Raw genomic sequence first — 25527 nt, 5'->3', positions numbered from 1 at the left:
AGTGCATCTTGAAGTTGTTCCAGGACTCAAAACGGCTCTGAGTTGTGTTTGTCGGGCTGCAGCCATCCCGGATGCCTTCACAAGAGTAATTTTATATATCTTGCTGAACGGAATATCCAACTTCGCTCCCGCACCGACCGTTTCTCCTCAGAGGTGAGTGTTTATCTCAAAAGTATTACATGTATTCTTTTTTATTATTATTATTTAAACAGCATGCCATCATTAAGAGTTATTATCTTTCTATATTAGTTGAAGGCTTCATTCAGTCATGAAAAAAGCTTATCTGCTTTCATCTCCTGGAAACAATCAAGCACCAAAAAGATCAAGCGATGCTTAAAACTTTGTCTCCCCATTACTTCATGTACTAAATCAAAGAATAAACGAGGTTACTAGAAGAGGCCCCGTGACATATTTACCCTGAAGGCGAAGAGAGAGCGAGAGGGAGAGAAAAAAAAAGTGAATCTGTGGGTGAGTCGAAGGGGATTTTAACTTGGAACGCGTGTGCGTAAAAAGACGCACTTAATGGAGGGTTGCATTTTGGTTTCCAGATGTGTGAACTCAGCTGTTGCTTGTCACTCAGGTGGGTTCTCTCGCTTTCTCACTCGGCCCCTTGACATATTTCTCTCTCTCTCTCTCTCTCTCTCTCTCTCTCTCTCTCTCTCTCTCTCTCTCTCTCTCTCTCTCTCTCTCTCTCTCTCTCTCTCTCTCTCTCTCTCTCTCTCTCTCTCTCTCTCTCTCTCTCTCTCTCGCTCTCGCTCTCTGTTCGTGTCTCCTGGAACTTCTTAGAGTTGCATCAGTGTTGACAGACCACAACCCAATTCCACAGAACCATTACAAAGTGAAGCCACATCAGCTCGCTTAGAACAAATGCAGAACCTAAGCACCTCTCACATATAATCACTCATAATAATTAAATGTGGTTTTCATCACAGATGTGAGCTCTTTGAAGTGCAGTTTCAATCTTTAATCACAAACACACCAGTTAAATACAAGTTTTTATTAAATGTAAAAGAAGGTACAGAATGTGAACTTAAAGTGAATAAAATGTACAGGCAGACTGTAAAGAACAGACACTCTGATGATCAGACCAATAGTGACGTGTTCGAGGTAGCTTTTTCAGGGCTGTGTGATCTATAGTGAGGCCAGTGGTGGCACCTAGTGGTGGGAGAGAAATGTAAAGATGCTGCGGCAACATTGACAAACTTTTAGACTGCCTCATGTTTTGTACATTCAAGTCATTTGAATCAAACAAAAACTAAAGGCCTTTTTGATGAAAAATCACCGTGTCCTGGATGCAGCCTGACATGAGAGATACTCCCTCCCTGTGCTGAAAGTCTGCCTATGAACTGTTTGTAGTCGGCCAATCCTGGATTGGGGAAGCCTGGGATCAGGTGACTGATGTGTGTATTCCCCCTCTGTGGGAGGCCAGTCAGGCAGACTATTTTACACTTTGCTGGGGGTGTACACTCTGCAATTCTAAGCCTTTGTTAATGAGTATGTATTCGTGATGCGTGTGTGTGTCCTTGTCTGTGTGTGGTACTCGGCCCTAAGTGCCTATTACTTTTCGTATGATTGTGTGTGCATGCATGCATATGCGTGTGTTTTCCTGCAAGTTGAGAGAGAGGGAGAGAGAGAGAGATGTTTGGACTCCAGAGTTAAGCTGCTGTTAATTGGTCAGCCATTTGGACCACATGGGAGAGTGAAGTCAGGCAGTTTCTGAAGTGATCAGTATGCTTGGTTTGACTACTGCCCGCTCGGAGATATAGCACCGATCGATTATCGACAGCCTCTTTTGTCCATGACTCGGAAGAAAGCTGTGATTCAAATTCAGTGAACTCGTAGACACAAGATTACGGTCGGCCTTAACAACGAATAAATCATATTTCCTTGAAATCAACAAATTTTGAGTCATTTGGATGAAAAGGTTGGATTTGTTTAAACATGAGGAGGGAGGAAATGGTTCTGGTTAAAGAGGATGTTGAGCAAATCTTGAAAAGATGACCTTTTAGTTCCCAGCAGAAGACATGGGTGTCCAGTTTTGGCAGAAGAACTGGTTATATGTTGTTTTTTATTCACATTGTTTAAAAAGAGAGTTTTTTGGGATAGTTTCAAAATAGCCACAATCATTTTTCCAAAGCAATGTCTTTCAATTAGAAGTCTGACGCGTCGTCCTGCAGTCCTTGTTTTTTTTTTATTTCTCATATGTAACCCAGAAACTTGTTCTCCAGTGGGGCTTGAGTGCCAGAGAGGAAATCCAGCCTGGAGATTGTTTTGATATTGTTGGACCCTCTCCTGGAAAACCTTTTTGCTCGGTATCCGAGGGTGTTCTGGATTTCGAGCCATTGGCTCCTCGACTAAAACACCTCATCTGATCACAGCAAGTGAAGCTTGTTTCCAAAGCTCATGGCGTGATGTCTTTCAACCCTTTTTTCTATTATTTCCTATATCAACACAAATAACAAAAAAAAAAAAAAAAAGTTCATAGAACTTTCTGGAGTGTTTCACACTCATCGTGTATAATATTATGAACACAGATGAACGACGTACATCTCTTGGATGGTTTGTTCCGGGCTGACTGCTTCAGCATTCACATACAGCAGGCAGCATTCACACACTTCTTGCATCCCAATGTTTGACTTGGAGCACGGGCTGGCATTACATGAAATACATGGCGCTAATAAGAAACATAATGTGAAACGTGTGTGTGTGTGCCTGTCTCTGAGAGTGAGTGTGTGTGTGTGTGTGTGTGTGTGTGTGTGTGTGTGTGTGTGTGTGTGTGTGTGTGTGTGTGTGTGTGTGTGTGTGTGTGTGTGTGTGTGTGTGTGTGTGTGTGTGTGTGTTACAAAAAAAAAATGCGGTACCTCCATCTATTAGTAAGTCAACACTGTTCTGTCTGTACAGCTCAGTCGGTCTAATACCCAAGACCAACATGTGTACACACAGGCAAGTTTGTTCTGTCATACTGGAATTAATCGAGTGTGGGGTTGTGTAAATCATTCCAAACCTCAGAGAGCACACACTCTCTCTCTCTCTCTCTCGCTCTCTCTCACTCTCTCTCTCTCTCTCTCTCTCTTTCTCTCACACACACTTATTTGTATATACACGCAAGTCTGCCAAGCAGCTATCCCCTGTAGTTGTGTGTGAAGGGCCAAACAGTGAAGGGCCAATTACCGAACTTGGAGAAACAGAACAGAGAAATAATGAGGAACAGAGCAAATAGAAGGTAAACGTCTGAAGTTCACGTGGGAAATGCAGTGTTAACATCAGTTTGTTATATGAGGATATTTTAACTGGATTTTTTTTACATTTCTAAACATGTCAAGTGAAAATAAACCTGAAGAAGCGTCAAAGAGTTGTTCGCAGTGCTAATAGGTTTTTTTTCGGACATTTTGTTCTGCAAATTAAAGAATTAGTCACTACACCCATTAGATAATAATGGTTAATAGATGTACTAAAAAGGTAATTTTCTTTACTAAGTACTTGGAATACCCATCAGCCATTAGTTTTGGACAGATCATTCATGAGTGTGTCTGTGCTGGGGCAGCAGTCCTTGATGTATGAACATTAATGGTGATCCCTGTGCTCACTGAGTGGTTGCAGACCAAACCCTGCAGGCCGCATTGGCTGCACAAGCCTGGTATTATGGTCAGCTTGTGGGGAGGAAAAGTAATCCGGAGCTTAGACGAACATCAGACACTGAGTAATGGACTCCGAGGCAGAGTTGCTCTCAATACTGTGTCAAAACTTGCAGCTGAAATAAAAGTCGCCCGCAGCACTTGCTAAGCCGTGCAAACGCCGAGGTGCTGCTCCGAGTTCCTGACTCGTGCCTGCCAGTGAGAGTCGATTCGGCTCCAACGTAATTACCTATACACACAGCTCTATTTGATGATGATTAAAGCCACTAACACACACACACACACACACACACACACATGCATACATACATACAGGTACACTCAGTGGCCCAGACGCCGTCAGTCGCCAGCCACAGCAGTTATGGAGACATTAAAGGTGATGATTATTAGATGATAATAATTAAAAAGCTTTAAAGCTCAGGTAAAGGTAAACAGTACAGACAGAAGCCGAGTCGCACATAGGAAGATAAGATTGCTGCGAAACAACCTCGTAATTATTCCCCAGTCAAATGACCACCCCGGGGCAGAGCACAAATGATAGCTTTCCAGTTTTGTTTTTGATTGGAAAGACATAAAAGGTCTCCAACAACAGATTGCGGGTTGTCAGGTGCTACATCAGTCATTCTGTGTTGCTGTTGTAATGTGCAATCCTGCTAATGCCATTTTTTGGGGGGGAGGTTGTTTGGAAATATTGTTTTTTTTCGCCTCCTTTCTGAGAAGGAAGATCTGAAGAATTCAGTACCACTTCAGCAATTGCAAATTAAAAGCTGCCACTTTGTAGGTGACATGGTTTACAATAAACAATATAACCCGACTGTTTGTACTCAGAATAGACGCCAACTGTCTTTCCTTAAATATTGCTGTTTTTTTTATGGACTCATAGACGTCAAAAGTGTCATGATTGTGTATTTCATTCATTCTGTCAACATTATATTGGAAAACTTTCACGTTCTGGGAAAGGCATGAGTTTTGATCGAACAATGAGTCAACGTTACATTGGGTGGTCCCCGGCGTCTGCAGAGGTCTTTGGGCTCTGCTATCTGGCGACGTATCTCCATGTGGCCTCACACGATCCCAGAGGAATACTCGCCTCTTAATTGATTCTAAAGGGAAATGGCTTTATCCAATCTGATGCCACCCGGAGTCAGGAAATGGGCAGTTGCGATAACTACAGTGTAAGTGAGGGTGGGAATAGCTACTGAATTATAGCTACAGAATTATCTCACCAAAACTGTGTTATGCCCAACAATACTATCAAGCTCATAGGTTTGTAGTAAGTAATATATTATGGTTTAAAGAATATTAAAAACCCACTGACAAACACTAAATCTGCTTTAAGCGAGTAGTCTGTGTCAAATATTTCAGTCAAAAAAAGGATTAAAGTGGTGATGCCGATTTCTGACAAACGCAACTCGTCATTTCAGATGTGAAGGGTTTTATTCATTATACAGTCTGAAACATTTGTGTCTTTCCTATTCAAACCCTTTGCTGTCTTTGTGCTGTCTGTCAAGTATTCCAACCGTGGGGGCCCTCCTTCAGATTGGACAAATTCATCTCCAGGAGATGAGTGCTGTAACAGATATCCACTGATAGAGGTTAGCTGATGAAAGCTTGGGGGCTTTCCGCTGAGTGCTTGTCCCAAAACAAACACTGATTTGACTGTTATGTGTGTTTTGATGCTTTTGAGAGCAAGTGGGTTTCCTTTTGTTTTTTTGTTGGTTTTTTTTTAAGGGGAGGGGGGGGGCTGAGAAAAGAAGCTTAAATTGCCACGAGCATTAATGAGGTGGTAAATAAATATCTTTTGTGTTTACACCAATGACCCCCCCCCTCAAAAAACAAAACAAAAAAAATACTCAGACAGTTAACTGGGGGCTTAGGCATTCATTATCTCCCACCAGCCACCCGTAAAATCCAACATGTGGGGTCTTGTTTGTTTGTGTGTGTGTGTGCGTGTGAGTGTGCGTGTGCATATGTTTCTATTTATTCAACGCTTTGCATGTGTCTGTTAGAGAGCGTTTGCCCACTGCCTTCAGTGTAGGCCCTCAGACTCTCCCCTCTGGGTCTTTTAAGACATCTGGTTGCGGATGGGCAGCTTATATCTCCTAGTAATATGTGCTGTTAAGCTCCCGGGAGCCTCCGCTGTGCACATCATTACACCCCTCCTCAGGCTTTGCTCGGAACGTCGCTGAAACCCTATCGTTTGGTTCAGAGGGGTACAAATATGCTGTATATCCCTTTTTATACTACTTCCTCTCCAGTTCGTCTCCCATCTGTTGCAGATTAGTCCTCGGTGTGTGTTTAGAGAGCAAAGCCTGTCGCCGAGCCGGGACTGATAGTAAACCCAGAAGGTTTTAGTCAGAACTGTCAGGTAGGTCTGAATTAAGAGAGAGGCCAACTGAGGATATGGCTGACTGGAAGGGGAGCCGAGGGGGAGAGGCAGACCCACCAAACCGGTCGTCTTGTTTACCCATGAACCTCAGGCCCGCTACTCGAGGGTCAGTGTGGAATGCCGGCGGCGGCTCCTTGGCCAAATTCAACCGCAGACCCTGGGAGAGGAGAGAGGATGAGCACCCTGCAAAAATGGCCACTTTAGTGACTTTATTTAGACACAAGAGCTCAAGACGGCTTTTTTTATACAACACGCGGCCACGATGTCTGAGATCCAAACGCGTCACCAAAATGTTGGCGAGCTGCATTAAGCTGATGTCGGCCGGCTGCTTTTGTTATCTCTCAGAATCTCTGCCTTTCTCAATCACTGCCTCGGTAACCTGTTTATGGTGAAACAAAAGAAGGCTTTTGGGAATGCGCTGTGACACTAAAGGCTATATGGTTTCACACACGCCCTGAGAATTGTGACGAGCCCATGTAGGCCAAAATGCAACCTGAAAAGCGCCCGGGGCCATGAACTTGGTCGGACCCGTCTTTTCCCAGCTCTTGTCGCTGTTTTCAATGCTAATTCATGGGAAAGTGAGGCTGGTGGTTGTGTAATGCCAGTTTGTGTGTGTGTGCGTGCGCGCATCAAAAAGTGTGTTTGTCTGTTCCGCTTGACTGATGTCCCATCCCTCCAGGGTCCTGTCATTAAGCTTCTGTGTACACAACCCCAATCCCTGGCCTACATCTATCTCTTATGCCAAATTCACAGGAGATCTGTACACGCACACGCACACGCGCACACACACACCCGCCGCAACGACTTTCACATGCTCAACCTGATGCAATGCCGCTGCTTGCCTTGCATGATATGTCATCATACATATGTTTTTGTATTTGCTCTGCTCTCGCTCTCATTTTTTTGTTTTTTTTTGTTTCGCTTTTGAAATGTGACAGAGGCACTGTAATCAATCAAATGGACGCATTAAGTGGTAGTCAGACTTCTCGGAATGGCAACAACGACAAATGATAGTTAAAACCGATAAGGAGGATCAGTGTTTTCTTTTTCTATAATAATAATAATAATAATAATACCCTGATTGTTACAGCATGTTATTGGCTTTATTTACATTACTGATCCAACACTTAAGCCTGTACCTTTCTTACCATCGGAGTGGAGCAAATCAACAGCACATTCTCCCGTCAATAAGAACAAGGCATTGTGTTTCTTGGCATTTTTTTATTTTTAAACTCCATCACCCGCTCTTCTTGGCTTTTCTTTCTGTTCTGGTGAAGGTAATTTGGAGAGTCAGGTTTGTCTGCGGCAATGTGATCGCAGCAGCCTGGGATCTTATTAAAGCACATGTGCACACACACACACACACACACACACACACACACACACACACACACACATTTCAAATGTCCTCTGGCTTTTATTAAAGGAGGAATGCATCACTTAACAATATCAAATTAGACTTGGATGGGACGCACAAGACTCTCTTTTCTCCGCTCTCTCTGTTACACACACACACACACACACACACACACACACACACATGCACTGAAATACAAGGACAGCACCTCTATAGGTTACTTAAATGGTGTCGGCGTTTGTAATATCGTGCTTTATAAACTCCATTTGTGCAAGTTGTCCACACAATGAGAATTTAAAGGTGAGCATACGTATGCTTCTCTTATCAAATTAGTGCGGGCTCACACCTATGTTGCCATAGCAATGTGATAATCTTCAGTGAAGGGTATAAATGGTGCCCGGGCTGTACTCTCACTTTGCCAGTAGTCGGCGGGGGTCGGCTCCAGCACCCTGCAAGGTGGTAAAGAATATATATTTATGGATAAACAGGAATAAAGCGTTTGCATTGTATACTAATCATAATGTATACATTCTTATGAGTCACATCATGTATCAGATGAAGAGTGTGTGACTTGAAGTATAATGCGATGCTTTGAAGCAAAATACCACACCACAACTTAGAGGATTTTATATGGCGACGATGAGACACTCGATGCATTTAATATCCATTTACAGCACAAAATGTAACCAAGTTGTGGAGGATAGTGCAGAATACCTGAGGAACACAGTGTGTACTTTCATGAACACCACCAGCTACCTCAAAACTCATCCTTCCAATAATTTGAAATGTAATGTAATTCATTCCATTATTGATTAATCGTCGTATTTTCCTCGGAGTGCTGAAGTTTGAAGAAACACTTGAAGGATACATTTGCTTGGCAGTATTTTTTTTTTTTTAGTCTACGGGGATATAGGGCTTGTTAGATTCGGGTAATGGTATGCAGTGAGCAATTTAAATTAGGTTGTTTATTTCAAAACTGAATGAAATGAGAAGCAGTGGCAATAATATCAAGAAAAGGCCTTTGTGCTGCTTCTTACAAGCTCGTTTAGCCCTGAAAAAGTGTAACTCCTGAGCATACTCCAATCAGCCCGTGAATAGTGAAGGGATTTACAGGAAATCTGCACGAATGTTGGAATAATTGGCAACACATGCAGGGATATAGGTAGACCCCTAAAAAGCACTATGAACACTGTCAGATACAAATGTAAGGTGAAACAGTAGCTGCATTGATGCAAGGATTATTTTTCATTCTGCCACAATTGATTGAAAATGAATAGAAGAGAATAAAAAATTTTAAAAGTGCTTTGTGCATGAAGACTCTTCAGGTTTCCAAAGTGAACAGCTTTATTGATTTGGCTTTGAAGCACAAACACTAAGTGGTTATAGAAGCTTCATGCATGAAGTGTCTCTATCTTGCCAATGAGGACAATCATACGACAAATGTATACATGAGTCACACAGCCGACGATGCAATATGTAAGAAATGAGAATAGCTCGAGTACTTGGCTACTAAAGCTACTTAAGTATTACCAAACTCGGGAAGAAACATACTTTGCAATAAAAAGGTATCTCAAACAATTCTATTGAAAGGTGGCTGAGTTATCTCACAAAGGATAAAAGAAGCAAAGAAACCCACAAGAAACGTCATTGCAACCAAAAAAGAGATTCTCATTTTCGAGTATAAATATCTATGAAACAAGGTTAGACCCAGTCCCCCAAAATGTTCCTCATCACAGCTGACAACTTCCTGCACTTCATAGTTCCTTTATTGACAATTCTGTTGTGCCAAAGGTGTCTAGGTAACACCCTGCAGTGTTAACAAATCTCCGCAGAGGATTTTTTATGGTTAGAAACTTAAATTACACTCGGCTGGGGAGTGTCAAGGAATATTAACACTGATCTGACAACGCCGCTGTTGAGCAGTACTTCCACAGACTTGATATGCGGTGGCAAACTGAGCTGGTGGGCCTCGTTAGTGGGGCCTGAAGGATTCATTTCCTGGTGTGAAAAGCTGCTGAGAGGCGTCTGTCACTGTGAATAGGCCTGAATGGGGCTTAAATGGGCCTGAATGGTTGAATCATAATGGATGCGATTTGAGATGTTGAGCTCAGGTACTTGTGAATGTGGATTGAATGTATGTGTTGGCTGGTTTGTCACAGCCAGCGTATTTATAGATGTGTAAAGATAATTGGATTTACATATGTAGCTTAAGACTTTTTTTGTTTGTTGTTCCTGACAATTAATAAAAAAGTAACTGCAAAACTCAAGGTTTCAAGTTTGCTTTAAAAAAAAAAAGGTCAAGTTTGGTGCCCACGTGTCTCTTCTGTTGTAAAGACCATTCACGAGATTAAATTCATTTCACATACACCAACATCCTGTCTTCTTCCTCCGCAGAAGGACCAACACTTATTTGTTTGGCTTTAAAGAAAATCCACATTGTTGAACTCTCAAACTTTGTCCCCAATGAAGAACTTGTTTTAAGACAAATGTAGCCTTGCGAGCCGACCATTCATTTAATTTATCCTTAAAGATTTGGTTGCATGCGTTTGCATGTTGCACGTGGTCTCAGTACCCATTTGAATTTTATAACAAACTGTCCTGCGACATGTTGTAACAAGTTGTTGTTCTTGCTAATTTCCATTGTGAACAGCCAAAGAAGTGGCTCCTCTGATATTTGCATTCTCAACCCCTTCTTGCCTCCTGGGGATGAAAAGACTCCTCGCAAACCCCAGGTGTGAACGGCTGTTATAAATGAAAATAGAGAACGGCACTGCTGGAAAAGAGCATGTTTGTTTAGCAAGCCGGCCCTTCGCATTAAAGGTTAGAAAAAGGTCAAATTACCATGCGGGTTGAATTCCGGTATAAAGATAAGCTGTGAAGCCAGGAGCAAGTGTGCCAGTTGTTATCTGGCTCGAGTGTTTGTGCTCGGTCAGTGTGTAGTCTAGACTTTCTTGGGCTTGGATTTCAAAAAGCAAAGCTTTTGCCAAGGACAGGAATGATCACTCTGAACGATGGAGAGTGTGACAAAGAATTCAGAAACTGGAAGTTCCTTTAAGGTTCTGTTCGCTCGAAAACGATCTACTGGATGTAATATAAAGATCCGTATCTGGTGTCGGTAGGAAATGCAGACGATGGTGTTGTAAACAGGAGTAAATGCACACTTTGCTACTGAAGCAGATTTAAATTCAAAAGCGTGAGCGTGTGTACTTCATACAGAAAAGTTACATTTTCCTCTTGCGCTGCGAGGTGAAATATTGTTGAGTCACACTGATTAAAAATGTCTCCAAAATAAATTTGTCATTTCTGCGCATTACTGTCCACTAAGCAAGAGGGGTCAAAGGTCATTGCATAAACCCTCCATTAGTAGGTTCCTGTTGATCAGCCTCAGGCATGTGAATGAGACCGAGGAATCATCCGTTAAGCACGTGTGTCCAGCAGCTTTGCTGAGTGTTAATACTTGACTCTTTGCCTCCTGATGGCTCACAACCGTCATGTGTAGTCAGGACGCTGCATTCAAATCCCACTAGAATACGTGTGGATCACGCTCTCTTTCAATAGATAAACAGCCTAACACCCACATCTTCACCAATTAAACCCTCTTTGCTTCCTCCGAGGAGACTGCAAGGTCAACTGTCCTCGTGTGCTTTCTAAAGAACCATAGGCCTCTGGCCACAAGCCCAGGCCCAGCCTGAAAAGCAGATATCTGCCTATTGTCTTGAATAAAGCCACTCATCCTCGGACCTGTCCTCTATTCATGCAGGAGCATTCCTCACCCACCCGTTGGCTGTTTATATTGTCTGAATTAAGTACTTGTTTTTGTCAGAGAAATAGTGTCTTTCCCCTCGACGGGGATATTTGAACTGAAACATGTCAAGGACTTGAACAGCATCTCATGAAATTTAATCACATCTTCATAAGGTTGAACACATTTGGGTTTGTTTTTTTTCCTCCTGGAGGAGCAGTGCCAAGACCCCTGGAAAGGTTGAACACGTTTTCTGAAAGGTTCACCCTCCGACTGGATTGCCAAGCTCCTCTTGTCTCTTCTTTCAACTTCAAATATGCACTGCTGTGCCAAGAAAGACGGCCGTGTTGGCAAAGCACATAGCGCAGCCTCATCTCCAAGCACACAACAGAATCGCTTTTCTCCATGTCACTCTCCGAAGCTCATTACCTAACTGAGTCATTTCTCATTTGTAACAGGTAATCTGGCATGTGACAAACAGCGCTGTTGCTCCCACCCCCCCGCGAGTGACTTTGTGGGGTTGTCAGAGGAGAGGCCTTTGTCCGTCGGACAAATGCGTAAACTCATTTGTCATTTTTGACTGTTTAAATGACACCCTTGTTGCTTTTCAGCCTTTCACAATGACTGATGGTGCCGCTTGTCCAAATAAGCACACCAAGCTTCCACAGGCAGGGCGATTTTTTTTGTTGTTGTTGCAGCGGCGTTGCTCTCCTTTCAAAATGTTTTACTCATGACTTCATGTTTTAACTTCTTGAAATACAAAGTGTCCACACACTTCCACGTCTTTTGGAGCAAACTGCTCTGGTCGTTCTGCTCGGTTGTCAGGAGTTTCCTCAAGTGGAGGGTTCCCTGACAATAATGTCATTGTGATTGGCTGAAGTGAGAGATGAGGACAGAGGACCTCTCTCCTCTCACTCATTGAGATCCTCAAAATAGGAAGGGGAGGGGCAGCGATGTCAATGACAGGGTGAGGAGACGGATTCCCCCTGCGTGAGAACTTCCTGAGGCGGATGAGGCTGACCTGAGAGGAAGCACGGTCGAGATTTAACCAGTGTTTCTGCTCATTCTTGAACAATGCTAAATATTATAAAGCCTGTGCAAGCTTCTCCGGGCAGTCAAACAATTTATTAGAGCTTTAGGTTTTTTTGTCTTTATAAACTATTTGTCACTCTTTTTTTCTGAAATGGGGCACAATTTTTTTTCTCAAATATGCATTTTGAGTAAGTTCCCCTTGATTTTGAGAAAGAAATGATGAGGATGGAGCAGCTGGGACAAGAACACATTAATCAGAAACCAAGTACAAATTGATGGGCCGTTATTGGAGCGACTGAGATGAGCTGTTTTCGACCAGATGACCCCCAGGGGCCCTTTAAAAAGCTTTTTGAAAGCTTTTGGCCGGTTACAATATAAATAAATTTCACATCGACTGATCTAACTCATCAATGAATGTGTACAGAAATAAATATCCTCTGGCATTTGCACAGTGAACAGATTTATAGTTAATGGCTAAATGCCTTGTAGAAGAAGCATTTCAGGAAGAAAAGAACACATTTTAAGAAACAAGTCTTGCTCCGCTCTAGCTGGAGGAAGGGATGTAGAGATAGGGCAGGGGAGGGAGGGATGGGGGGTAAAGGCGGAGGGAGGTGTTGACTCGGTCGTGTGTTTGTGTGTGTGATTGAAGTGCGGTGGCAGGCGATTTGCTCTGGAGGGGGGAGGAATGAGGGAGGGGCTGACAAGGCCTGGCGCCCCCAAGAGCACTCACTTAACTCAGAACAGGATCAGAGGCACTCCAGATAGAGATGTCACTTCTTGGCCCTCCCATCCCTCTCTGGGCCTTTAAACTTTTGAATTGTCATGCGAGATGCTAACCATTTGCAGAGAGAGAGAGAGAGAGTTGCTCTGTTTGAAAGTCTCCTCAGTGCTGACGCTGGACTTTCAGAGATTGGAGGGAGGAGGAGGAGGATTACTTCTCCACTGAGTAGAATCTGGTTCTGATTAGTTTGTGGATCTTCTGAGCACAATGCTGCAGACATGAAGCCAGAGCTGGAGTGCTGGATTGTGGCAGTGAAGGAGGGCTTTATGTGAATGTGGAGAGAGATGCTTTCCCAAGAGGTAAGACATGTCGTGAAACTAGAGGGATTGAGCACAGAGCTGTTTTAAAGCTCTGCCAGGAAGAAAAAAGAAAACAGTTTGCACAACTTTCACATCACTGTCGGTGCAGATGATACTGTGTGTATTTGTGTGCATGCCGTTGTGTTATGTCTATACAGTCCTCATGTCTGTACAGGTGGTCTAACTCCAGCTGTGTCGGGTCTCCTGTGCGCCCCCCCTGTCACCCATTTGGCCCTAGAATAACACTCTTCAGCAGTCTTAAGAGCAATGACCTCAGTCTTTGAACTCGACTATTTAATAGTTTTTCTTTGCAAATCCCATGGCGTTTCGGAAAAATAAACTTGGGAGCTCAATAGTTTAGTGGCAGATATGCAGTGCCGTTACTGTTGTACCAGTTTTATTCTAATAAACGCGAAACACTTTGGCATAACGTGTAGGAGCCATTCCAGTGAATCAGGAAGTATTCCTTCAGTTGGGGTGGGGTTATGTTCATTTGAAAATGCTATGTTTGACATTTCTTGATGAAGTTGAACCTTTTTAAAGTGTGGGGGGAAGCATGCATGCCTACATCTGGCTGGTATTTATACAGACCTGATGTTGGGACTCTTTAAATGCCCTTTTAAAAAAAATCTACTTTCCTTTTTAACCCCCTCAACCTGTCACGTCTCCGCCACGGCCCACTTTCAGAGGAGGAATAGGTGGACGTTCAGTTTTTGTTTTCGACAAAGACGGCCATTGTGTTATTGCCAGGAGGTGACATGGTGAAATGTGAGTTGCTGTGTATGTTGGCTCGGGAACCTGCAGTCACCTTTTCCCTGTAACCCGGAGCGCTTAAAGACAGTTGTTTTTCATCCGTTGCTCTTCAAATTGGAGGATTGGCTGCTTCATTTTGGTATATATAAAGCTAAACTAATTAGAATGACTCAAGACAGCCTTTTTTTTTTTTTTTAACCATCAGACCACAGAGCTCACCACTCGTTGAATCAATAATGAAACCAAACGTTGCACACAAAGAATATTTTTCTCTGGAGCTATTTTTCATTATTTTTAATTTGGGAAAAGAATCCCAAATCTCATGTAAACAATCGTGCTTTAATTTCAAGTGACCTTATCTAAATATATCACTGTGCTTAACCAGGTTAGATGAGATAAAGTGAAACAGTTAAAGAAAAGCTTCTGAGTGATAACATTATCTCCCCCTCCATAAAACCCAATAGATTAGTCACTAAAGAACAAAGCAACACCCAAATACCCCTTTTGTCCTGTGATAAGAGCTGTGGTTTGACTTTTAACAGCTGCGATTTTAGTGTTTTGACGTCCCGGGTCGCATTCAACTGTATGCTAATTAAGATAGTGCAGATATTTTCCTTGACTTATGACTTGGGGGTCAGCTCAATGGCTCAGGATTCCTGTTCAGTGGGAGTTTAAGGTTTACTATCCGATCTATATTACTTTGAAATTGTTAAAGAAATATCTAAAAAAAACACAAAAAACCCCTCAAGCGACAAAAAAGAACTAAGAATGTTTTTTTGTTTCTTTTTGAAAAGGTCACAAAGTTCAACATGCTTGGGTGCACTCTCTTCCCCTGTAGTTTTGTACAGTCTCTCATGAAGCGGTTATCACTTGGCACAAGCTTTTGTCTGACCGAATTTAACCGACTGCTTCAGCGGCACAGCTAACGGACATAATTACTGGTCGGCAGAGGCTTTCAGCTGCTCTAATGAGAGCTGCTGTTGTGTGAAAGACCAAACCTGTATACAGTTTGGGGGGCCAGCGTGAAGTCTCTGTTCCCACCCAAACGAAGCCCATTCTGCTCCAGATTTGCATGTCAAAGAGTTCTGAGCGGAGCAGAGCGGATGAAGAGCCGCTCTGTCAACACCTTGAGACCAAAGCTCTGTTATCATGCCGGGAGTGCTCTGAAGAACATGGCCGCTGAGATAAGAAGGCTACTGCTCATGGCGGGAGACACACGACAAGATTTGTAGGAGTCCCAACTATTATCACGGCAGTACACAGTCTCTTCGTCGAGGATGTTGACTCAGTTTTATTACTAATGACATGAGGACAAGATATACTGTATTTTTATTTGGTTCATCATTTAGTCACTGATAATATCAGACTTTCCTGAACAAAAACCCACCATTTCCTTCTAGGATCGGTAACAGATGTTTCAGGAGAAACAGCTGGGATTGTCTGTTGCGTCTTGTTATGTCCGAGTATTTCAGTTCCGGTTCAAAGAAACTTCCTGGAAAACACAGTTTTTCCTACACATAGCTTCACGTTTATGCTCAAGAACTCAATTCATAAACGTATATGATTATGGTTCATGCTATGGCCAACAAGAAAAACAACAGATGAGATCAGAACCTGCTTTGAATGTCATGATAGATCATGTATAGTTTGTCACAAGAATTTTCTCGAGTGCTATTTCTAACACGTCATCATTATGTAATGGGTAAACAAAGGATTAGTTGGCAATAATCTAATGGATTAAAGATAGTGTGTTTTTTAATTTCTCTCAACATTCTTTTTTTTTGTAGAGGATTTTACAAGATACTGGGAATAAACTTTTTTTGTGTTATTTTAAGCTCTTGTTATATTTCTTTAGCCATTATGCTAAATTCTCAAAACACCCCCAGGATTAGAGCAATTATTCTGTTAACAAGCACAAAGAGGCGGAGATTAAAGATAATTGACTGATTGCAGGGAGGTATTTACAGTAAGTGCAACCCCCCCCCCCCAAAAGCTCCTCAATCATCAGTATCTGAGGAGAGTTTTGTGTGAAATAAAACAAAATGCAGCATGCAAAGGAGGAATATAGAAAACAGGACGTGAAATAAAGAGCTGCTTCTGTAACTGTGACTCTTTGTTGTCCACAGCGTTGGTGTGCGATGAACAGCGAGAGAGGCCTGCTGCCCCGAGGCCCCGACATGGAGGCTCACACCGGGGGAAAGATGGGGAAGGTGTCTGTGGGCTTCCAGAGGAGCTCCACCTCCGATGATGACTCCGGATGTGCGCTGGAGGAGTACGCCTGGGTGCCACCAGGACTCAGACCTGAACAGGTTTGGGACGCCACTTCTACAATATCATAATTCAGACCGTGCACTCGTTATCCCTCTGCTTTGGTTTTACAATCTTTCCAAACGCACGAGAGCTTGTGGACGAAATCACATTTGTTGCACATTAATGGTTTATATTAGGACCTGGACTTTTTTTAAACTATTAATTTGTGCCAAAGGCAGATTTTCTTTTTTTTTTTTTTTGGAGGAGGTGGGGGGGCGTGGAAATGTGCACATGGTGTTTCCTTAACCATACAAGGAGATTAGCAGAGCTGCATGCTAAAGCACATCATCTGGCCACGGTTTAATTTGCTATTGTGTATTTCAGATGCACATGTTCATTTGATCTCAGTCAGATAATAATGCGGTCTTGCACATTTTCCTGTGTTTTTGTAAAAGAACTGCACACCAACAAACAGAATTTTGTTCAAGTTTTGGTTTTGCCCATCATGGGAAATGAACAAAGGCAAAACATTAACATTTACAGTCGCTTTGCTTTCCGTTTGTTTGTGGAGACATTTCATAGTCAGGCACACGTGAGTAGACAGAGATTGACATGTTTAGTCCACACAGTGTCACAATAGGACAGAAATCAATCCAGCCATTCACCCCTGCACTTCATTGGCTGCTGACCGTGTGCTAAAGCTCATGGATTCGTCTCCACCTCCAGGTGCAGGTGTATTTCTCCTGCCTGCCAGAAGACAAAGTGCCGTACGTCAACAGCCCAGGAGAGAAGCACCGGATCCGACAGCTCCTCTACCAGCTGCCACCACATGACAACGAGGTAGAGATCATGAGAGACTGACAGAGTGTGTGAGGACAAGAGAGAGAGAGAGAGAAGACATATAGAGATCTTAATGGGTAATACAGATTTGATAATCCCAGCTGACTATGGGTAAAGACAGAGTCCGTCCTGAATAGGTCTCACACTGTGTGTTTGCCTTGATGGCTTTGACCTTGTTCTGACACTTCCTGGCTGCTCCACAGATAAAGTGAATTGACACACATTAAAACCAAACACTTAACTTTTTTTTTTTTCAACTTCCATTTCTAAATATCAAAAGTTTGTCAAGTGGAAGTTCAACTGAAAATGTCAGTGTCAAAGACACATAAAGAGACAAGAAGAAGTCAAGGAATTTCAATGCAAATTCATAATAAACGCTGTTTGCCCCATGGCATTTATTTTGCCTTTCACGAGGGGAAATACCCCTCAACGCACCCTTGATGGTTTTAACAGTCTTTCTTTGTCTGTACTCACACTTCCAATGGGCAATCGTAACATGACAACCACATGTAGATATTTATAAAGCGTTTTATGATCGAGTTTGGTCAACAAGAATCATATTAATATATATAAATGAAGATTTCATAAAACCAAAGTCTTATTGTTGGCCCCAGCACAGTTCTTGTCCGTCTACTATTGCTAACCGGGCTATATGGTATTCTGTTTTTTTGTTTTTTTTGTATGGCTCTACGTTCAAACTTGTGGTTAATTCTTGTGTTTTTCCATAAGAACTTGAAAACAGCATGGTCGGTCCAAAAAGAGGTGTTGTGTTTGTATTAGTAAAGACTATAAACCACACACTGACAGGAAATATTTATGTGCACATTTCCAGTTCGGAAATTGTCTTTCCAGCTGTTTACATAGGGATTTTCAATGATGTGGTTGCCAATACTCCACTGGGCTCTCCTCCAACTTCCGCCAATGGCTCTACTTTGCATCGCAGTTACCGGTAGATGCATTTTGGGGGAGCGAGGGCAAATGTACCTTGTCAAGAGTTGGAGCTGAAAGGTTTAAAATGTGGACCCATACTATTACGATGAACTAAGTTTGTTATCTGGAAAAGGGTTGTGTGGTTTATGTTCACCATGAGAGAATTCATTAGAAAAATAAAATGCTAGATAATAATGAAGAGAATGTCTTCTTCTATATTACATTTAATCCCAACTGAAAACATTGTAATGAAGGGTAGAACCCAAAGTTGGTCAATTTTTGATAGCTTTTTATTGTGAAGATCAACGGATATCTATGGTTTTCTTTTTATAGTATCTAGCAAGAGTAACCTAAAGCCAACATCTGGGTAAATTATCCACAGGCTTTTCCAATAGAGCTGCAACAATAGCCACATTCCCCCAGACCCAACAAAAAGACCCTCCAGCGACAGTAAATACCTGCCTCCTCTCTATAGTAGCCTTATGGTGCGTAAACCAGCACTCCTTTCACATCTGTGTTAATAGAGTTTACATTAGGAGATATGCTGGAGGGTTATCACTACCAGAGAGGGAATGGTGGGGGGGGGTTCCACTGACAGAGGTGGTCTCAGTATACACACATGGCAGACACACAATAGGTACACTCAACGCACACAAACACAGTGTTTGACTGAGCGGTTTTATGACGTTTGTTGGCAGAGCTGCTGGCTGATGGAGCAAACTGCCGGAGGATTCCTTGCGTAATTGTGGTTAGGAGGGATAAGCACTGTGTGTGCATGAAAGAAAAATACAGTGTGTGTGTGTGTGTGTGTGTGTGTGTGTGTGTGTGTGTGTGTGTGTGTGTGTGTGTCGGCTTGCACACCAGCATCGTTTACTGTTGTTTAGAGAACAACCGAGCTGGTTGTTAGGACAGTTTTTGCCTTTTCTTTTTATCTGAGCCTTCATCACCATCTCTAAACAAAGGGGATGGGTTTGTGTGTTGCTCACGCCATCCTTTCAACGCAGCCTTGAGGGGAATTAGCTTTGATTAAACCCTTTTCCAGCCATATATGGACTTTGTGTGATGTTCCTCCCTGAACGTGCTTGCAAAGATGAAAGCTTGACTATCAGCAGTAATGAATGGGTGTTTAGAAGATGCTATTTCTGCATTGTCCTCCTCACTGGCTTCCCCTTTAAGCTTGAGCAGACCTGTATATTCTTTCCTTTTATCAACTCATCATCCTTCTTTTCTTCTTGAAGGTGCGATATTGCCACTCTCTAACAGAAGAGGAAAAGAGGGAGCTTCACATGTTCAGCACCCAGAGGAAGAGAGAGGCCCTGGGGAGAGGGACACCGAAGATCCTGCCCCGGGCACTGCAGCACACCCGTTGTGAAAACGTAGGTGGATATCCATCAAAGATAATGACACGAGGACACACATGTATATGTACCCATAAAAAACTGCTTTTTTCTTTCCATCAGTGCTCATATAACCAGTCATATGGTAATCTAAGAGTTACAAAGAAGCCAACTGGAGGGTCTTGTGTTATTTATATCGTGTGAAACCAACACCCACTATGCTTTCCCAACACATGGCAGCCTGAGGCACAGCCCTGATTGGCTAATGCTGAGGGTTTAATTGCGGGCTCAAACTTCCTCATTAGGGCGACAGAGGAAGCTGGGAAATTGGGAGGCTCATGTTTAAGTCAAGCGGAGAAGCCGGCTCCTCACGAGGAATTCAACCAATTTCCTGCCGACCATCTATATCACAGCATGGCACACGAGAAAAAACAAATGTACTCGGTAATAATTATTTTGTAGTTATTGTCAGGAAACAACAAAGAGGAAACCCTGTCTTAAATGGGTGACTGTGATAATAGTATTTCAAGCTTGATGTCCAAGACAATTAAAGCAACCATTGATAATATTTCTGACAAGCCTAATTTCATCGCATGAAGTATAAATATTACTGTCATGTGACTTGTGCCAAATTCAGCCATGTCAAAATGAGCAATGCACATCCTCTGCCAGGCATCCCTAAACAGCAGATGAAGTATAGCCATGTTAATTCTCCTCGGACAGGCAGATGAAATCCTTCACCACGCGAACACAGATGCTAACACAGCAATGCAAGGTCACACTGAGCTGACTCAGGACACACACACGTACACATTGTTAGAGATGCTTGACATGCAAGGATATTCACGTAAAGCTCCACAACCACGCGCTGTTGTCACCCTCATGCGTGCACATCCGTAATTTATATCATGAAGGCATTTGGAGGCACATACACATGCATTCCATCACACAGGTCCGTACATACACATTGTCAGGGTCCTGTTTCCTGCTGCCTTAACTTCCAGGGACACACAACACCCCTGTATCCAAGGCCCCTGTATGTCCACTGGTAATAATGGTTAACAGCTGGGTATGCTATCCCGTCCCTGCCTTTTGGGAGTCTCAAGAATCTTTTCAGTTATATAAAGACTGCAGGTTCAGACATGCACTGATGATCTCTACAAAGTCATTTGATCTTTAGGCTCCAGACCAGGGCTGGCGCTTTCTATTTAATGTTTAATATTACATCACAACAAATGTACCATTCAATAAATGATGATATTATTTAAAAAAAAAAAAAAACACACACACACTCACTGAAACACAGAGCAACTTTTGATTTGTTCTTTCCTCTTTTTTGGTAATGTATGTAAGATTGGAAGGCAGATTCATTGAAATAATAATTTGATGAATCTAAAATAAAATATTGGCCTTTGTTTCCTTCGAAAGAACACATTTCAGCAATCGTTATCATGATTGTAGAATTGACTGGCATCTTTGAAAGGATCATATTCCTTTGGCATTTACAGAAGGAACACCTGCTGTTTTGGCTTTCTGCTTATTTCAGTAGCAATGGAAATGGCACATCAGCAGATACCTTTTCTGATGAGTTATCTTGGTAAATCTCTTTTATTTATGCTGCATTCCTCATGGGTCACAGGCAACAGCTGCATCCTATACAAATGCAGAAATGTCTCGTTCTGTTTTTATCTCCCGAGTTTCATCCTCAAGGTAAAACATGATAGCATAAGCAAGGTTGAAGCCTTGTTTCCTACGACCCCTTAATCTTTATTATAATCCACTTTGAAATGCCAATGGATGTATCTGTGATTTGTGTTTGTCAGTGTTGTGGCAGCATCAACGGAGGGGAGATGGCCATTTTTGCCTCGAGAGCCGGCCCGAGCCCCTGCTGGCACCCAGCATGCTTCGTATGCGCCACTTGTCAAGAACTCTTGGTGGACCTGATCTATTTTTACCAAAATGGCAAAATCCTCTGTGGGAGACACCACGCGGAGCTTCTCAAACCAAGATGCTCTTCTTGTGATGAGGTAAATGGCAGTAAAAGCGTATCTCGCTACTGCTTGAAGCATTTTAAAATGACTATAAACTGGTGTCAACATGAGAATGTGTTTTTTTTTTTTTTATTTAGATCATCTTTGCAGATGAGTGCACTGAAGCGGAGGGTCGTCACTGGCACATGAAGCACTTTGCCTGTTTCGAGTGTGAGACGATGCTGGGGGGACAGCGGTACATCATGAAAGATGGACGACCTTATTGCTGTGGGTGCTTTGAGTCACTGTACGCAGAGTACTGTGAGGCCTGTGGTGAAAACATAGGTGAGTTGTGTTTGTAAGGAATGGCAAAAATCTTTATTTGCATGTGCTAATTAGATTCCAAACAAGTTTCTACTGATGTAAAAGGACCGTACCAAGATTTATAATGTGACTTTTCCCCTTTTCTTTCACACAATCCTTCAGGTGTTGACCATGCCCAGATGACCTATGAAGGCGTGCACTGGCATGCAACAGACCAGTGCTTCTGCTGTGCCCAGTGCAAAACATCCTTGTTGGGCTGTCCCTTTCTGCCAAAACAAGGCCGCATCTATTGCTCAAAAGCATGCAGCCAGGGCGAAGATATTCACGCCTCGGACTCGTCTGATTCAGCATTCCAGTCCGCTCGCTCGCGTGAATCGCGGCGCAGTGTCCGTATGGGGAAGAGCAGCAGGCCTGCTGAGCAGTGGCGACAGTCACAGTTGTTTAATCCTCCTGCCACTGTCCCTTCATTTGACCATAAGTATGGGGATGGAGATGCCGATGGTGACATTGACATTGTTGGACACAAACTTGGACATCTTGGCTTGGAAGAAGAGAGGTTCTGGAGGGAGCGAGAGGAGCAGGATGTCGGGGGTGAAGAGGATCCTGAGGAGTGGGCACAGCACGAGGACTATATGACTCAGCTCCTCCTTAAGTTTGGTGATCGAGGGATGCTACACCAACTTCAACAGCCCTCCCTCAAGTCTCCCAGCCCTACCAGTGACAGAAACAATTTGGTAACAATGGCTGATCCCTGGCTGAAGCCCGACACTACATCTATGGGGATTACAGCCTCCTCTCCATCCCCTGCCAGTCCTACCCAAAGTCAGACTTCTAATCAATCTCGAGCCAACAGTCTTAGCCCTGGATTGATAAGCAAAAAGAACCTGCCTGAAATGTACTGGGCCCAGTCACAAGATGGATTGGGTGACTCAGCCTATGGAAGCCATCCAGGACCTGCGAGTGCCAGAAAGATCCAAGAGTTGGAGATGGACCAAGATCAGGACCAGTCTGGTGCAGGAAGACCGACCTACTGGCCTGACAGTAGGCAATGGTATGAGGACTCCCTAGAGTGTATTGCTGATGAGCTGAGGAAGGTTGAAAAGGGTGTTGGAGACTCCATGGACTCCCTGGCACTTTCAAACATCACTGGTAAGTAGATTGCTGGTTGATAAAAATGAACTATGCTTTGTCATAATATGACGTTAAAACAATCTTTTCCTCTTCATTTCCCTTTAGGTGCATCAGTGGATGGAGATGGCAGGGAGAGACCTTTACTTTACACTCTTCATCCCATGCAAGATCCCTCAGTGGCAGATGGCTACGAAAAGATGAGCAACATGGGAACATATAATTCATCTCAGCTTCACCACAGTAACAACTCTCTCAACTTCAACATAGATAAGAGAGATGAGGGCGCAGAAGTGGAGGTAGCCTTGCGAGGAGGCCCACCAGGAGCACTTTGCTCATTGTCTCCGCGTTCAGAAAACCTCCCTCCTTCCTTCATTCATGCCCCAGCTCTAAGGAGGAGCAAGTCTCAATCTCGGCCTCCTCAGATGGTGAAGTTCTCCGAAGACACTGTGGACAATGGATACAACGATGGGTTTGAGGTCAACATCAGAAAGCATCCCATGAGTGAGAGGCCACAAAGGAGAGCATACCGTCCTGAGGAGATGGGCAGAGAAAAAGTACGTCCATCAAGCCACCATGGGCGGAGTAGGCAGCACCACCACAGGCAAGGCCGGCACCACAGGAGCCGCAAAACCCGTTCGGATAATGCCCTTCACATGGTGCCTTTGGAGAAAGCACAGAGGCCATATGAGCCCCAACAGCAGAGCCTGGCAAACCCAGCTTCCATGTTCTTACAGCATCCCTCAAATGGGCTACCTCTTGCCTACTCCCAAACCCGATCAGACTATATGCTTCGGAGCGCAATGCAATGCGACTCACGGGGTGAGCGTTTTACTGGTGTCTACGGAGATGACGAGGATTGGTGCTCTACTTGTTCTTCGTCATCATCAGACTCTGAGGAGGAGGGCTATTTCCTGGGTCAGCCAATTCCTCAGCCTCGACCTGCTGGTAATTACTATGCCGAGGACTACCCAACAAGGGTCACAGCTTTCTCGCCCCAGAGCAATGGCTCACACACTGGCCGTCGGAAGAACCACCGATCCAAGAACTGTATAATTTCTTAACGGGGCAGAATGTTTTCCATGAATCTGCACTGTACTAAGTGATAAAGTCAAGATTTCTTAAGCGTACTGCACAATGGTTTACAAAGATCATCAGTTAATGGTGGATAACTACACTTCAATATGCATATCATATCTGGACTGATTAACAATTTGCTCTGTATAAATTCTAGTTAGAAATAATTTTTTTGCATGTGTATACATTAGATATAAATGCTGGGTCATGCCGAATTTTAGCACCAATAAGATGCATGGACTGATAATTATGGGAGCGGTTTTTTTTAGACAGCACAGACCTAAATTATGTACAAATGGCATTGAGATATTAAACTTGTTCATCCATTTCTGCTTTTCCAATAGAACTTTTAAAATGGCTTGTGCTCAGTTAAAGGTTTTGCTGCAATATCTTTGTGTGCATTAAAAAAAGGTAAATGCTATTGTAAACAGAGGTTGATAATTAAAGTAGGAAATAGAAACTAACCAAATAATTATTTAATGCATAATAATACCGAATGACAATGTATATACTAAGTTAAGATTTTAATACTGGTATTTTTATATCCGCAGTTGAAAGAAGTGTTTTGTTTTGAAGTTGTTATAGTTGACAGACCATGTCGATATTTTAGCAGAAATAAAGAAGGTGCCACTTTATTCAGTGCCATGTTATTCAAAAACAATGTTTGCAGCGACGTACACTCACGCATCACAAGTGTAGGTTGTATTGGTGACACCAGGTTGGATCCTCTCTGCTTCCATTCTTCGGGATGCAGGTTCTACAAAATTCTGAAGACATGTTAGTACATACTGATATGATAGTGTCATGAGGTTGCTACATTTAATCCACATTGCAAAAGTGCTCTATTGAATCCATTCGTTTCGATTGTGGAGACCATTTGAGCAAATATCATGTTGAAATGATACAAGGTCTTTGACACTGCTTATTATTGGCCTGGCTGGCTTATAGAGATGAGTAAGGAGAACTGGTTGGCAACAATTCAATGGGTTTAGATAATGCTCATGTCTCAGGGGCCCGAAATGTCCCAAGTGATATTGTCCCACTGATGTAACACAAAACAGGGTGAGATGGATCAAATTGTTATTGGAAAAGCTCTGACGCTACCTTCTATTGTCAAATTAGTTTGAGCAAACCTGAGCTGCCGTTAACAAGAGTGTGTTGATGATCAAATGTTGGTGTAGCAGCTGGTTGGTTGAGTAACTATTGCCTTACTGTCATCGATAACCAATGTGGCCATTTGTACTCCTGTGGCATCAAGATGTCCTCACTCGGTAAACTACCACTCATTGGCTCTTTCCTTGTTTTTCCAGATCATTTTCTATAAATCCTGGACATGGTTGTGTGTAATAATCTCAGTTGAGCGTGCTTCTGAAACACCAAATCCATCAACAACCACGCCACACTCACCGATCTCTTAAATCTTTCTTCCCCATGATGCATAGTCGGCTGCCTTTGTCCATTTCCACTTGCTCAGATGATTTTGAATGCGACCACGTGATTGGCTAATTCAATATATTTAACCAGGTAAATCGGGTGGACCTAATGTTTTTCTGCCGAGGGTATATTCCCCTCTGAGTTCTTCATATTTCACGTTGGGACCAGCTGTCCAATGACCATTGCTCTGATGCAACCAGCCAAATGCTTTGTGATGTAAAGACGCTTGTAATAAATACGTTTCTCCAG

The 25527-nt window shown here is 43.0% G+C and overlaps 1 protein-coding gene across 2 annotated transcripts; it reads left to right on the top strand.

Moving 5' to 3' along the window:
• prickle1b (prickle homolog 1b) lies at positions 1-25518 on the top strand. 2 transcript variants are annotated; one of them, XM_080518695.1, is made up of 9 exons: positions 1-153; positions 16115-16297; positions 16965-17078; positions 19247-19384; positions 21169-21372; positions 21474-21660; positions 21802-22788; positions 22876-23715; positions 25155-25518. In XM_080518695.1, the coding sequence occupies exons 2-9, from the start codon at positions 16127-16129 to the stop codon at positions 25166-25168; spliced, it is 2655 nt and encodes an 884-aa protein (XP_080374821.1). In that variant the 5' UTR covers positions 1-153; positions 16115-16126; the 3' UTR covers positions 25169-25518. The 2 variants fall into 2 exon arrangements, with proteins under 2 accessions (XP_080374821.1, XP_080374820.1); XM_080518694.1 differs by having other exon boundaries at positions 22876-25518.
• The last annotated feature ends 9 nt before the right edge of the window (positions 25519-25527 follow it).

This window comes from Blennius ocellaris, assembly GCF_963422515.1.
Source record: "Blennius ocellaris genome assembly, chromosome: 22".
NCBI lineage: Eukaryota > Metazoa > Chordata > Actinopteri > Blenniiformes > Blenniidae > Blennius > Blennius ocellaris.
The sequence above is the reverse complement of the archived record's forward strand: the minus strand, read 5'-3'. Positions and strand labels throughout refer to the sequence as shown.